Below are 16,064 nucleotides of genomic sequence, written 5' to 3'. Positions count from 1 at the left end.
AGAACATTTGTGATATACCGTGCTGGCAACTGTTACTTTTGGGTCAATATTTACATGTGTGGAAGTAAATCACATAGGGATTTTATTAAGTCGGAGTGAGAGAAATGCGACGGTGTGCTGTTGCGGCGTTGCCGGTACGCCTTTCCCTATCACGTAAAGTAAAATCACGATCGCAAACTGCTTATTTTTAAAAGAATTTTTTTTTCGAAAAGATAAATAGATAAAATCATTAGATATGTTTCTGAGCACCTGAAATGGAATTGTAAGGTTATCGTTAGGGTGTCCATTTTTTTATGGAACTGGAGAAAACGTCAGTAATCGCGATAATTTAAAAACTCCACTGTTTAACACATAACACGCGATAACTCAAGAACCACTTTAGATATTGAAACTTTTTTTATTTTCTATATCGGGTCTTTTACAATATATTTAAATAAGAAAAAATCGATAAGGTTGTTTTTTTCCATTGAAAAATTTTAAACGACTCATCCATTTACTTTTAGTGCATAGCAATTTTTAGCAATCGTGTAACTTTTTTATTTATAAAGATTTTCACATAATGTCTGGGAAGAAAATATAGCAGAAATATTAAGAAGGTTTCTGAAAAAAAAATATTTCTAATGGATTTCGAGACATCGATTTTTGAATTTAGAGTTTTAATAGCGCGACCACTGTCGAACACCAACTCAATTCCACTTATTTTTACCAAAAATGCAAGTGTTTCTAAGTTTCTAACTTGCACTTAAAATTTCTCAAGCTATAGGGAAAATTACAACGCCTCGTTAATAAATTAACAAATAAAGTATCATGAGACGTAATTAAACCGTGAAGCTGAAGTAAACCTTTCCCTAGAACTTCCTAGAACAGGTACTGATTGGGTCGACTGCGACAAAAATCTGCTATATTCACTTCCACGTCTCTTAGCAGTGTGCTTAGTTTCTCGGTTTATTTCATACGTTAGGAAACGTGTTTACTGGTCTCTCTTTGTTCAGTACGTTATAAACTCATTGTACCTACTCTTCCTACATACGGAAATCTCGACCCAAGACTAACCTTTGCCAGCCCTTAGTATAAGCTATACTTATTATTAGTATGATAGTGCTTATTGTCCTTCCAGATTATTTAAATTTTCAACAAAAATAAAACGAAATGTGAGTTTAGGAAAACAAATATTCTTATATAAAAGCGAAATACCAAGTAAGATTTGTATGCGAAAAAAGACAACTGATGAGTTTTGACCGTACTACACTAAAAAGCAGAAAATACAACGTATTCTTGGCAAATGCTATTCCATTATTTATTTTAATAATTCCGTTACCATTGGGTCAACTTGGAAGCTGCCTGGTAGGTCTGGCAAGCGGTTTTACAATAATTTTAATATTCTATATCATACTGTAACTATTTAGATGTTTTTAATGCAATATTCTCTCTTGAATTCCAATGAACAAACTTTTAAATGTATATTCTGACGGTGGCGTTCTAGAAGATGCAACTGAAATTTTGACTCCCACAAAAGTAGTAAATTTTCACAAAAATATCGATAACATTAAAATTGTAGTAACATTTTCCATAAAAAAATACATAAATTCGTTATATAAAAATAATTTTACCAGTTTAATACTAAATAAATTAAATAGGACGATATTTTAAACTGGATGTTATAAACTTAAGTTGGTACACAGTTATGTAATAATAATATTTTTTGTCGTTAAATTACAAAATAGAAAAATAAAGGTATATAATATCCCTCAAAATTATGCTATAATCACAAATTAAGACCAGGTATTTATAATAATTTACCTTGAGAACATTTATTTTTTAATCTGATAAAAATATCGATAACATTTTCTACCGTAATTTATTTCAAGCAATTAACTTTCTAAGATTTTACCCGTCTATAGTTTTAGCCCTCAGATTCGTTAATCATAGATCACTTTCACTCTAATTAAGTTAATACATCAAAAATAAGCTAGTTTATTAACTGCCTGTGTAAAGGGTTAGATGTTTATAATAAACAACATACTACTGTTTTGATTAATTATCTTTTGGAAAATTTGATCTAAAATATCTACTTAATTATATTTATAAATTGATTTATTATGGTTATAAAACAGACCTTTTAAATTTTTATTTTTACTTTTAAATAAAGACATATTTACTTTTATTCTTGAGTAAATAATAATGGTCTCTGATAAAATTGGATTTTTGGTGTGCAAAGTAAAGGGTATCTATGTCGAATTATTAGCTGCAAGGTAATGTTAACGTAAAACATCAACACATTTAAAGATGTTAATTTGTTGTTATTTCTATACTTTTACATTAAACAGGCAAGGCAAAAACTATACTGCTCTTTTTTCTCCTTCATCAACATGATTTTAAGCTTATTCAACCATTTCTAATTATGGTGTAGCCTCGCTCACATAATTCTACATTCTAGATAAGTACTTCATAGTAACTTAATTCTTCTGTCAATTTCTGGTAGTAGAGATCCCGAGCTGTGTATTAATTGTCCCAAGTATATATATTCTCCAAAAAATCCTTTGTGGGTATTTCGCCACTGCACGGCAAGAAAATCTACAAAATAAAATAGTTACTTTTTGTAAACATTTCTGCGTTAAACCTAAACGGACGTTGCTTGTCAGAAGTTATGTTTACAGTAATACAAATTTGCCTAACAAAGAAAAAAATCCTTAACGTTTCGGAAAGTTATCTCTTTCCGTCGTCGGAAGCAAAAAAAATACAAAGAATAAAGAACAAAACTATTTAAAATTCAACTATTCGAGAACACCTTACTTTTTTAAAACAGATACTTCTACAAGAAACTGTTGACGTTCTATTAAAATGACATTATACTTCAGTTGGACACGTCCTCCTAGATCACCATGTAGTAATACTTCTGTCACTGTTTTGAGCGCATGTTTAAAGAAAATGATTCACCGCCTCTTATATCACACCACTTTTATGTCTCATTATACTTCTTGCGCTGGCACGAGTAGCAGTGTAAATTTAGCAGACAATATTTTATACAAAATTCGCGGAAAGGGGTAAAGAAAAGGGAAATAGGTTGTGAGGAAAGGGCCAAGAAAAGGTGGAAAATGAAAAAAACTTGAAAAGAAACTGTATACATATGAATCAAGTAAGTAAATAACCTTTAATTCCCTAATTAGTTTTTTTTAGTTCATACAAGTAAACAAGGGTAGTAGAAATAGCTATGAGATGGTCTAGGGGGTGTAGGCTATTAGCCTACACCCCGCATCGCCTAAAATTATATTATTTTCTTCGGCGACGCGGCCGTAAATTGCCTGCCTTAAAACATACCATTCATGACTCATAGCACTATCGAATCCGGTAAATAAACAACTTTTTATCGACTCGAATATAAGCAATTTTTCTTATCGGCTCGATAAAGTAAACCTATATTAAAATTTAACGGAACCTAAACGTTATTTTGGGCATAAAAAATGTGGGCTCTTGCTAAATAATCAAGTGCCAGTAACACCTACAGGGTGCTAATAAAGTACTTGCTAAATATCCAAGTACCGGCAACACCCATTGGGCGTCAATGTCCTACAAGATTACTTGCTAAATATTCAAGTTCAAAATCTTAGTTGCACTTGCTAAATATGCAAGTGCCAGTAACACCTACAGGGTGCTAATAAAGTACTTGCTAAATATCCAAGTACCGACAACATCCATTGGGCGTCAATGCCCTACAAGATTACTTGCTAAATATTCAAGTTCAAAATCTTAGTTGCACTTGCTAAATATTCAAGTGTCTAGAAAGTTAGCCTAAAGGGCCAAAGCCCAAAGTCACCTTGGCAACCCAAAAGAAAACAAAAATGTGTTCGGAAATATGAATTAAGATGGATTTGAATGGTTATCAATAATAGTGAGACAAATATTATGATTCTGTCTAATATTTAGGGAGGAGTAATCCACATATAATTATATACACGTATAAATATCAATAGGCAAAGAAAAACTCATTTGTAACCCAGCATAGTCCTTGACTTATGCACGCTAGTATGTCTCCGAAAACCATTAACATAACATGATCTGTATTTTCCGGCTGGATTTGGAAAATGGTGTGACAAATATTAGGATTTTACCTAATATTTACTAGCTCGGTAATCCACCTTGTGGATATAAACATATGCTCATATAAACATTGTAACCCAGCATAGTTCTTGACTTATGCACGCTAGTATGTCTCTGAGAACTATTAAAATGATCTGAATCTTGGATCCGTTATTTTGTGGCTATTTTTGAAAAATATGCTTTGCAGTTTTTATTAAATAAAAGCTTGTGCTAAAACAGGTAACTTATATATGTTATACCTGGCCAGAGAACGCCGAACGGAGTGTTTTTCTTTTAATTTTTAACTCTATGGTTTTTCTACAGCACCAGGGTGACGCAACATTGTTATTTGTTTACCTTTTTCTAGTGTGCTTTTTGCTCATTTTTGATAAATATTTTATTGTTCGTTTTGAATTGGAAATAATGAACTATATATTTTTTAGACAGGTCAAAACGAATCTGAATCTGTTTAAAAATAAAAGCTAAAAAACTATTGTGTTGACTAAGTGCAAAGTAAATATCGCTATTGGTTCTTAAACTAGAATATTGCTATGGGGACGGGGAACTGCAGAAGTTGCACAAATGTACCTTAGGCCCTTGTTTATATATTCTTATATACAAGGCTTAGGCTGAGTTATAAAATATTCTATTAAAAAATATTTTAAACGCTCTCCAAAAAATGTTTTGTCTTTGATTAAAGATACAGATTCAGATAGTGTTATATTAGGATTTGTCTTACACATGTTTGCAATTTAAGAGGCCTTTTGGTTGCCATATAGCAAACAAAAGGCAGTCTAAAATAATTTTTCCCATCCCCAGCAATTGCAGTATATTATAAGGACCGAGGTTAAATCCGGAGGTCCAAATCATGTTTTCTTCCACAGAAAGTAAGATATATATTTTTGATAGATCTACAGCACGGTTTTAGGAAAAACAATGTCACCACTAGACCAAACAATTACAAGTTTAGTGGAACTTTCCAAAGAAAATAACCAAGGTAGTTACCCTTAAAATCTGATAAATTTAGGGAAACCGTTATGTTAGGAGCATCCTACCGTACGAACCATCGCATCGTAAGGTTTTTTATTAAATTCACACTTTAATAGTAAAATTAAAAGCGTGACGATGCGATAGGTCAAATAAGCGATAATATGCCTTTTAGTAAAGTTTTAGTGAAAAATGCAAAGCCAAGAATCTTGACAATACCAGGGAAAAAAATACTAGCAAGCTCATTTCAGAAACCAAAACACTTAAAAATGAGTGCTTTGTGACCCAGGTGAAGGTCCACAGACAGAATAATGAAAAGAGAGGAGACAAATTCCTAGAAGATCCATTTTAAAAAGAACGAGGAGGGGGGAGCAAGAAGTCGAAAGAAGGCAGGATGGATTGGAGGAGACAATAATTCAGGTTAGAACTCAAAACAAATATGCTGGTATAATTGATTATTTACAGCCAATGGATGGAAATAACACAACAAACTTGTTTTATGTTATGTAAAAGGTTATAATAAATAAGGTTGCGATTAAAATATATTTTAGGTCCTAAACTAGTAGACCTAAACCTAAAATTTTACACTAACCTAAACAATATAGTTATCGAGAAACTCTCATTGCAGCAAACTGGAATTTAAATTAAACCTTAAAATATAATATATGTAAGGTTCAGATTCACGGGAAAATATGAATTTGAAGCTATCTTTCTTGGAATTTGCAACATATGTTTTTCAACCCCCTGAACACCTGTAATTAACTGTTTAAGGGAAAACATTCTTTGTGAATGACTACGAATCTTGATGATGTTCTTTTATTAGACAAAAATTTAGTGTGTACTGGAAATGTACTGGAAATATAAAAAAAAGGTCTTTTCATACCTAGTCAAGAAATTTCAGCAGCTGGCTTTATACATATTAAGAGATTTGAATGAGCTCAATACAAAGCCCTTAAGGAAAATAATGAAAATTATAACGCGTTCTTTGTTCCAACAAGTTTTTTTTTCTGTAGTTTATGACTGGTGGCTCAGAAACATAGAATGTGCAGATCAAAACTTCATGCTTCCTAAATTCAATTCAATTCAAAATGTCTGTATTAGGTATATAAACAATTGTATACAAATTAAAATAATAACGATGGCGACGTTCACATTTATGCTCTTCCACGCAACCATCAAGGTATGTACTACTAGATCATAAATGTACTTCAATAACCTAGTATTGATGCACCAAAATCGGGCTAGGGTACCTATTGTAATTATTTAAACGCTAGAGGTTTTTGAGACCAAGAATATCATATACTGATAGAATGGGAGGTGTAAAACCTTAATTTTTTTTTGTGCCTTAATTTTAACACTACTAAAATTTGGAAATGGTTTTCCAGCAAGAAACCTAGGCCCAACTGCAACCTAAAGAAACCATTGATTGCCAGATTTCTCTGGGCACAATCAAACAGTATAATACAACATATAAAAAATGGTGGGTCTTTTGTCAGTTAAACATGATTTTCCAACACAGTATACTCGGATATTTTAAAATTTTTAAGTCAAGAATATCAAAATAATTCAAAATATAACACCCTCAACGCTCACCGATCAGCCCTTAACATCTTAACGGATGCGGGGAAAACTGAATCAGTGGAAAGGCTTATGAAAGGTATATTTAAATGTAGATCATCATTCCCAAAATATGAAGAAATTTGGGATCCGCACCCGGTGTTGGTAATGCTTGGAAAACTGTATCCATTACATGACCTTGACTTAAAAATGTTATCAATAAAATTAATCTTATTACTGGCCTTATGTACAGCACAAAGGGTTCAAACTCTATCAAGTATACGGTTGGAAAATACACATCATAGAGAAGAAGGACTGCACATTAAAATTAAGGATATTTTAAAAACATCTACCCCAAAATCTGCACAGCCGAAGCTTTAACTTTTCTTTTTTGCTGAAAACCCCATCTTTGTGCTGCCACCACGATTTTGCATTACATAGAACGTACTAAAAACCTTAGAGGTAACGAACAATACTTATTTATAACAACAAAAAAAAACCATACAGACGGGTCTCCACCCAAACCTTAAGTAAGTGGATAAAAGAGGGTTTAAAAAGAGGTGGTGTAAATGTAGACAAATTTAAAGGTCACAGTACACGACATGCCGCGACTTCTGCGGCGGTGCGAATGGGGGTAACCATTGAAACCATTCGCAACGCAGCAGGCTGGTCCGAAAAATCACTAACGTTTTGTAAATTTTATAACAAACCAATAATAAGTGGTGCAAAGAGCAGTCGTTTACTAATTTTACATAAACGACATTATTAATAACAAAAAATAAGAAGTAGATTGTTAAGTCGTGGATACTTTAATGTTAATTGTTCGTCGTTAGATAGGAAATTAAAATATATAAACTTTTATGAGTTTTGTATAGTAGTTTATTAGAGTGTGATTTATATAAACAATAAGCTACTATACGTATTATGTTCATATAATCATTATAATTTAATAAGAAAAATAGCATAACGGGAAATGCTATAAATGTTACATACTATCAAGTTCTTATTATAATTAACATATATATATTTTTGTTTTGCATTTTCTTAAAATGCAGCAAAATTTACATGCAGATCGCCTTAAATTTCTTTAAACATCTACATGGTGATCTAGGAGGACGTGTCCAACTGAAGTATAATTAAGGATTAAACGACTTACCTGTAAGGAAGTTCAATCCAAATTATACGAAGTTGGACACGTCCTCCTAGATCACCATGTAGTAATACTTCTGTCACTGTTTTGAGCGCATGTTTAAAGAAAATGATTCACCGCCTCTTATATCACACCACTTTTATGTCTCATTATACTTCTGAAGCATTCTGATCGCCGTTGGGTCGGGTATGTATCTATCATATAGATAGTTTACCTTTGATAGTGTGATTCACTTTGTCAGACACATAAGGGTGGGTTGATCTAGGAGGACGTGTCCAACTTCGTATAATTTGGATTGAACTTCCTTACAGGTAAGTCGTTTAATCCTTAATTATATCAAGTTAAACTTCAAAATTAACAATTACTACTTGATAACAATTACTTACCAAACCAAACCAAGCCATACATTACTATCATCTACAGATGCATGAGCAATACATTTATTTTTATTAGATTGAATTAAAAAAGCCTCTTTTATTTTTCTTTTAGAGGCTATCGCTTCTTTCATTATAATTTTGGCGTTATTAAAATTTATTCTGTGCCCTGTGTCCCATGAATGCTGACAAATCTTAGATTTGTGAAAATGTCCCTTTCTTAAATAATCTTTATGTTCTTTAATTCTAACATTTAAGGGTCTAGATGTTTCACCAATATAAAATTTATCAATTTTTTTTTATTTTAGTTTTACCCACAGAATAACTACAGAACGATCAGTCAATGTAATAAAAAAGCGAACAAAATTTTTGCTGCCATCTATAGCTGGCCGAGTGCGGCTCAGGACTTCAAGGTCAAAATAATTTATTTATTAAATAAAAAAGTTGTGTCGGCGGCACGACTCGAACCGGCTACCTTCGTGTTGCTAGACGAGAGCCATATCCCCTACACCACCAGATACCTTTACGAGAATTATATCTTTGTGGTAATAAATTATGAATTCAGCCTGCTACAATCTATATGTAAAATTTATCCTACAGGCTGCTTATACTTTGAAAATTCATCTCGTTGCAGTTCATCACAGTTGTATAATTCAAGAAGCACTAAGAAATATGGCTATCTTTGAATAATATAATATGAAAAATATTCCATATGAAATGGAATACAAAAAGCACGAGAAATACATTTTGTATTAAAAACAAAATATAGGCAGCTTAAATATAGTTTGAACTATAAATAAAGGAGTATTTGAAGTACAGTGTGGACGGAAGAGGGAAATTAGTCGCAAAATTTATAATATGAATTTAAAGACCGAGCCAATCGTAACGTTTGAAGCAACCATACATACACGACGAACTGTTCTGCAACCATATATACACGACGTAAATTAGCACCATCTATAGTGGGCCGAATCGTCAATTTGTAATTTAATGCTCCATAAGAGTGACTGGGCCCTGGTTTTACCTTATTAAGTAATTGTTAATTTTGAAGTTTAACTTGATATAATGTCATTTTAACAGAACATCAACGGTTTCTTGTAGACGTATCCGTTTTAAAAAAGTAAAGTGTTCTCGAATAGTTGAATTTTTAATATTTTAAACAGTTTTTTTCGTTATTCTTTGTATTTTTTGCTTCCGACGACGGAAAGAGATCGAACTTTCCGAAACGTTAAGCATTTTTTCTTTGTTAGGCAAATTTGTATTACTGTAAACATAACTTCTGATAAGCAGCGTCCGTTTAGGTTTAACGCAGAATCGTTTACAAAAAACAAGTATTTTATTTTGTAGATTTTCTTGCAGTGCAGTGGCGAAATACTCATAAAGAATTTTTTTGGAGATGAATCCGCCGCATAGGTATATACATTTTTTATTAAGTCGGAGTGAGAGAAATTTTTTTTTATTTATATTCTTCTACTATTTCCAGTGTTGTGTTATTTATTAGAATCTCATTTCTTTCTTCTAGTTCGTTGTACATTACTGTAGTTTTTGTTAAATACATTTTGAGATCCACTTTATTGCTGGCTGTATTTAGTTTATTAATTTGTGCGTGTAGTTTTTCAGGACTACTGGCAATTAGGACTATGTCATCAGCGAATCTTAGATGGTTAAGATCTTCTCCATCCATTTTTAATCCGTTGTTGGTCTGGAGTTGTTTTATATATCATTACTCTTACTTTGGATTCTTTGTATATATTGGCGAGAGTTTCTATATAAAGCCTGTCAATACCTTTTTTCGCTAAGGCTTTTATTATTGCCTTAAGATATATCGAGTCGAAAGCATTCTCAAAGTCTATAAAGGTTATGGTTAGTGGAAGTCCGTATTCTTTTGTTCGGTTGATGTTTCTCTTAGTGTATGTATGTGATCAACGTGAAGCTGCTCCTAAAGCTTGCTTGTTTCCGCGGTTGTGCAGCGTCTAACGTTTTTGTATTCCGTTGTTTTTATTTTTGTAAGTATTTTGTATGTTACTTGTCTACTTTGCTCCCTTTCTTATGCATTAGAATTATGTTACCGTTATTCCAGTCCTGCCGTATATGTTGTCTCCTTAGACAGCTGGTGTACAGGGTGGGTCAAATTAGACGCTTTTAAATGGAAACACCCGTTTCTATAGGAGATAGAAAAAAACTAATATCGGTGTCTGAGCTCAATTTTTATCAAAAACATGATGGTGAAAACCGCATATCGATATCTGTTATCGTTTCGGAGTTACGGAGTATTTTACAAAAATATGCATTTTTAACAAATCGCTGTAACTTTTTTGCTATGGGAAATTTTGTATTTTTATGAAAACATTTTCGTATCACCTTTTTACGTAGAATTTAATGGTTTAAGTATAATTTTTTTAAAACTAATAATTTAAGAATTATCAACAGAAAATTTGATTTTTTATATGGGACACCCTGTATATTTTTAATTTATTGAAAAAAAGTTAAAATTATCTTTCCAAAAATATAACACACTTGATATTTTGCTCGATTCCTCTTCGAGATATAGAGTATATAAAAATTCGTCCGTTTTAAATAAGTAGGCTTTGAACGGCACCGGCTGTAATGCAAAAAAATGTAGCTGTGAGCATCAATTAAAATGAAAATAATATTTGCTATGAGAGATTCAGAAATTTATAACAATTTAAAATATATTTAACCAACACCAACACATTTAAACTATATCTAGTTACAATAAAAATAAATAGCAAACCAAGACATGAGATTTTGCTACAGGTGTTCAACATATCGACCGTCTTCTGTTATGGACAGACGGGGCAGTTTTTGAACATTTCTCGCGGAATTCATTAACTCAGTGGGGGTGAAAGATACCCTCTCATAAATGCTAAGTATTTCTAATTCTTGTCTAGATTATATGGAAGAATAAGGAATCTTTATTCCGCAAATATATCCATAGGATTAGATCCATGGGTACTAAGTCAGGTGGTCTCGACGGCCAACGGCTGGGATCTTGGTTAGCTATTCAATTATTCTTGAAATTGGCTGCAAAAATTTGCTGATACCTTCAGCGTTCAGAGGCGGTGCGTCGTCTTACTGGAAAAATATGTTTTCGAGTTCTATTAAGGGCATATCATCAATAAGGGGTCCAAAGCCTACTAGTTAAAAGTGGTGAACTTTTAAAAATTCTGTATTTCTGTATTCTGTATTCTTTTATTTTCTGTAACAAAATATCAAGTGTGCTACATTTTTGGAAAGGTAATTTTAAATTCTTTTCAGTTAATTAAAAATATAAAGGGTGTCCCAAATAAAAAATCAAATTTTTCTGTTGATAACTCTTAAATTATTAATTTTAACAAAATTATACTTAAACCATTATATTCTACGTAAAAAGGTGCTTTGGAAATGTTTTCATAGAAATACAAAATTTTCCATAGCAAAAAAGTTACAGCGATTTGTTAAAAATGCACATTTTTGAAAAACACCCCGTAACTCCTAAACGGTAACAGATATTGATGTGCGGTTTTCACCATCATGTTTTTGATGAAAATTGAGCTCCAGACACCGATATTAGTTTTCGTCTATCTCGTATAGAAAAGGGTGTTTCAATTTAAAAGCGTCGAATTTGACCCACCCTGTACATAATAAGTCGAAATTTATTAATATTCGTGTGGTATAATATGCTTATTTTAATATGAGCAAATATATTTAAGAGTTTTATTATTTTAACATACTTATTTTTCATAGTTCTTCATGCTTCTATGAAAACTTTGTAAGTAAAGTAAAGAGAAATGTAAGTAAATAACAAATTACTCGCCACAAAAAGGACAAGACATCTAAGAATTCCGTATTTTTAATTATCTCAGTTATTCAAGACAGCTTGTCTGAGAGAACAGCGTGTCTGGTATTTCAAGAGCTTCATCAGTAAAATGTCTTTCCAGACAGTAATAAAAAGAGTAACTAGAGACCTATTGACAAACTAATTAAAATTAAAGAAGCGTGTTAAATTTATTAAATTATGTGTTTAATCTCAGTATTAAGATTTCCATTAGTGTAGGTTTACTACTTCGTTTATGAACAATATCTAATACATTATAGAAATTTTATTATTCATTTTAGAAAGTATAATATAACTTTCCAACACATCGAATTTTATATTAGTTTTCTAGTAAAATCTAGGGTTCAGTATTTAGAGGGAATAGTTAGATGACATCCTAACTATACAGGGTCCGGCAATAGTGCGTCGGGCATGTTTAGCCGCTAGAATAAAAAACTTGGGAATTTTGTTTAAGTGTAAACCTAAAGTATGTACGAGGATGTATTTCAGGAAAATATTTTGACTTCTATAGGGTTGCTCAAGAGCGTGTGAGTGGATCGGGATGCTTCTTTAAAAATGGAACACCCGGTATATTATTGCATTTTTGGCTTCCTTTCAGATCACTTTACATAATCCTAAGATGTGAGTAAATATATTTCGATAGTTTTAGAGATATTAATAAATAAATATATTTTTCAACCTTCGTTAAAAAAATATTACAAATACAAGACCTGTAACTAAACTTATTTTGCTATAAATATCGTAATTTTAAATCATACAGGATGGTCAAAATTCTAGGCCAAACTTTCTAAAACAAAATATTTTTTTTTTGTTTTTTAAATGTATATTATTTTCCTGTATATTATTTTTTTTATTAGATGGAGAATTAAAAAATAAATATTTTTTGTATTTAAAGTATTTCAAAATTTTTAATGGTTTCGGATATACACGCAGTATTATTTCATATGGCTTTATCAATGGTAAAATACGAAAGAAAAATCATTGGGTGGCTTTGATAAAAATTTATTGTGGAAGATGCCATATGAAATATAAAACCGCGAATATCTGCGAAACTGCGTTTAAAATTTTTGAAATACTCTAAATACAAAAAATGTTAATTTTTTAATTCTCCATCTACTGAAAAAATAATATATAGGGTGTTCCATTAAAAAAAACAAAGAAACATTATTTTATATTTCTGAAAGTTTGAACATCCTGTATGATTTACGATTGCCATATTTATAGCAAAGTACCTAATACCTAATACAGTTTTGATTTCAGGACAGTTCTTATATTTTTAAGATTTTTTGAAGAAAAGCTGAAAAATATAAATTTTTATTTAATTATTAATATCTCTGAAACTATCGAAATATATTTACTCATATCTTAGAATTATGTAAAGTGATCTGAGAGGAAGCCAAAAATACAATAATATACAGTGTGTTCCATTTAAAAAAATCATCCCCATCCACTCAAACTCTTTTGAGTCACCTATAGCAGTTAAAATAATTATTTTGCACTTAAAAACAAAATTCCCAAGTTTTTTTATTCTAGGAGCAACAGATGCCCGACGCACTATTGCCAGACCCTGTATATCTCAATAAATAGGAGAGTTTTCATAACATAAGAGATTTTTTTAAAACGCCAAATATATGGGCTCTTGATAAACATTTCACTGACAGACCAACGTTATTTTTGCTTTTATCACAAGAATCGGCTATTATTGGTTAAAAATAATTTTTTCATCGAAATTAAAATCTTTAACTTTTGATTTGTAAACTCTTTTACAAATATTAATTAATATTGAAATATTAGAGATGAAATCTTCGATAGATTCCAACCGCAAATATAACGATACAATAGACAATAACCGACTCACCTCCAATGCTGGCATTGTACGCCACACCAATTCCACAAAACTGGTTGTATGCCACTCCAGCCACTTCTCCGGCGCATCTAGTTCCGTGCTTATTGTCGCCATTGTCTTGAGGCATGGGATCGTCGTCATTTCCATTGATATCGGTACTAGCCATAGGATCCTGGAAGGAAATTGTATTATATTACAACAATGTTAAACAGAAGTATTGTGTGTGTATGTACAGTATGTCATACACGTATACATAAGTTTATTCAGCCAAATTGCTATAGAGCGGTTGGGTTGACGGCCGGCCAACAATATTTATTTACGTCTATCTAGATTCGTTTTAAAATAAACAAAATTTAATTAAAACAATTACAATAACAGTCGGGTCGATGCTATTAGATGCGGGTAACTAAAGGTTAAGTTCATCGCACTAATGGCCAGGTTGGTGAAATAATATAGTAAATTTTATAAATACGTAATCTCTGATGGCCAGTTATAACAAGATTGATATAAAAGAGTATACAAAAGATGGTATAATCAGTTATAATAAAACAGTTATAGTTGGAGTTGTAGTCATAGTTATATAGTCATCGTTATGGTCATTAAAGACATTCATGTAGTTAGCTTCTGTATACTATAAAAATAGCATTTCCCCGTTTCATTTGTCATTGTTTAATCTAATTACTAAATCTAGCGGTTCTAGCCGTAAACCACAAAGGCTTAGGTCTCGACAATACAGTAAGCAAAGCTCTTTGATTTAAACTCTGGATACACGCTTTAGTACCATTAAGCTAGTATTAACTGTATATAGATGATTAAGAATAAAAAAAATCGTTATATAAAAAATTATAATTTTTAAAGTAATTCCAGTTAATACATATAATTTTAAATATTTTAATTAATTTTCCTAGTTGGCAAATTAATAATTCAGATCAGGTAATTTCTCATTCGCTCAACATATTTTTGAGAAAAATAGTAGTTAACATCAGTATACAGTATGTCACCGGATTGTCTTTACAGAGAGGAAAAACTTTTTTATAATTGATATTTTGAAAACATTTATTTAGTTCAATGCTATGGAAAGGATGATAATAGTTATCGGAAAATGTGATACTTTAATAGCAGCAGGAAATATAACGTTTATCAAAATTAATAATAGTCGTCCATCAAAGAATGAAATCCAAATTATATTACCATAGAAACGGTAAAAAAAATTAGAGAAAAAATTAAACCATATTTTCATGTTTTTTTAATTTTTTCTGAAATGGTAATTATTATTGTTACTTTATAATTTATTCTTTTTTATTATTATTATTTTTTGGAAAATTATAAACGCGATTAACCATTTTAGAACAAGCAAATATTTTTATAAAGACTGCAATTTTCCCAAAATATCAATAATAAAAAAGTTTTTCTTCTTGCAAATACACCAAAATATTAACAATAAAAAAGTTTTTCTACAAACGTCAGTAAAAATGTAATTTTTAACGCATGCTGTCAGTGCCTAAAATGTGACATTATGTCACTGATAGTAAAAGTCATTTACTTTTAGCACTGGTGCTAAAAGTAAGTCACTTGATTTACTTTTAACACTGAAGCGATAACAATTATCCTAGCAACCATAAACTTCATAATTAATTTAATTTCAGAATGACATATTATAAACTATTCATTAACGTAAAAAGTAATAATACCTTGATATATACGAGCATAAACTTGTTTGTAGAAAAAATAGTGTATGATATGGGTGCTACAAATGATTTTATTTTGTTCGAAGGGATGGGACACTCTGCCTTCGGCGTCGTGTCCCAAGCTTCCCTTCTCACAAAATAAAATACCACTTTTAGCACTTATATCATAAATAACTATTTTCTTCTTGTAAATACAATAAATACAATCCGGGGACATACTGTATGATCATAATTCAAAATAAATGAAAGTTATAACAAATAACAGACACTTTGAGGCATTTTACAGGTATTTTTGGGTGGATTTAAAAAAGTAAATATAAAGAGAATATGGTCGGAGATAATAGTCCTATTCGTTCTACTCCTCTGTTCCTGTTACCCTAAACGAATAAGACTACTCTATTTCTGTCTATGTCTGTAAGAATTTTTTTTTCATTTGCTGATAATGCTAAAATGGTTTGCAAATAAGGCGCCTAAAATATAAAATAAAGTATATTGTGATATTTTTTTCTAAATTATTACTTTAACGTACGTTTATGGCATTTATTAC

General features: G+C 31.2%; 1 protein-coding gene across 1 annotated transcript in view; it reads right to left on the bottom strand.

Moving 5' to 3' along the window:
* Positions 1–16,064, bottom strand: part of LOC115881411 (furin-like protease 2) — a 664,870-nt gene that overhangs the window by 52,711 nt on the left and 596,095 nt on the right. The window contains exon 4 of the mRNA XM_030898870.1: positions 13,842–14,001. Within this exon, the coding sequence (XP_030754730.1) occupies positions 13,842–14,001 (160 nt within the window). The remainder of the gene's footprint in view (positions 1–13,841; positions 14,002–16,064) is intronic.

The sequence above is a fragment of the Sitophilus oryzae genome, unplaced genomic scaffold (assembly GCF_002938485.1).
Source record: "Sitophilus oryzae breed Bouriz unplaced genomic scaffold, Soryzae_2.0 scaffold_1718_pilon_pilon, whole genome shotgun sequence".
NCBI lineage: Eukaryota > Metazoa > Arthropoda > Insecta > Coleoptera > Curculionidae > Sitophilus > Sitophilus oryzae.
This window is presented reverse-complemented; position numbering and strand designations above follow the sequence as displayed.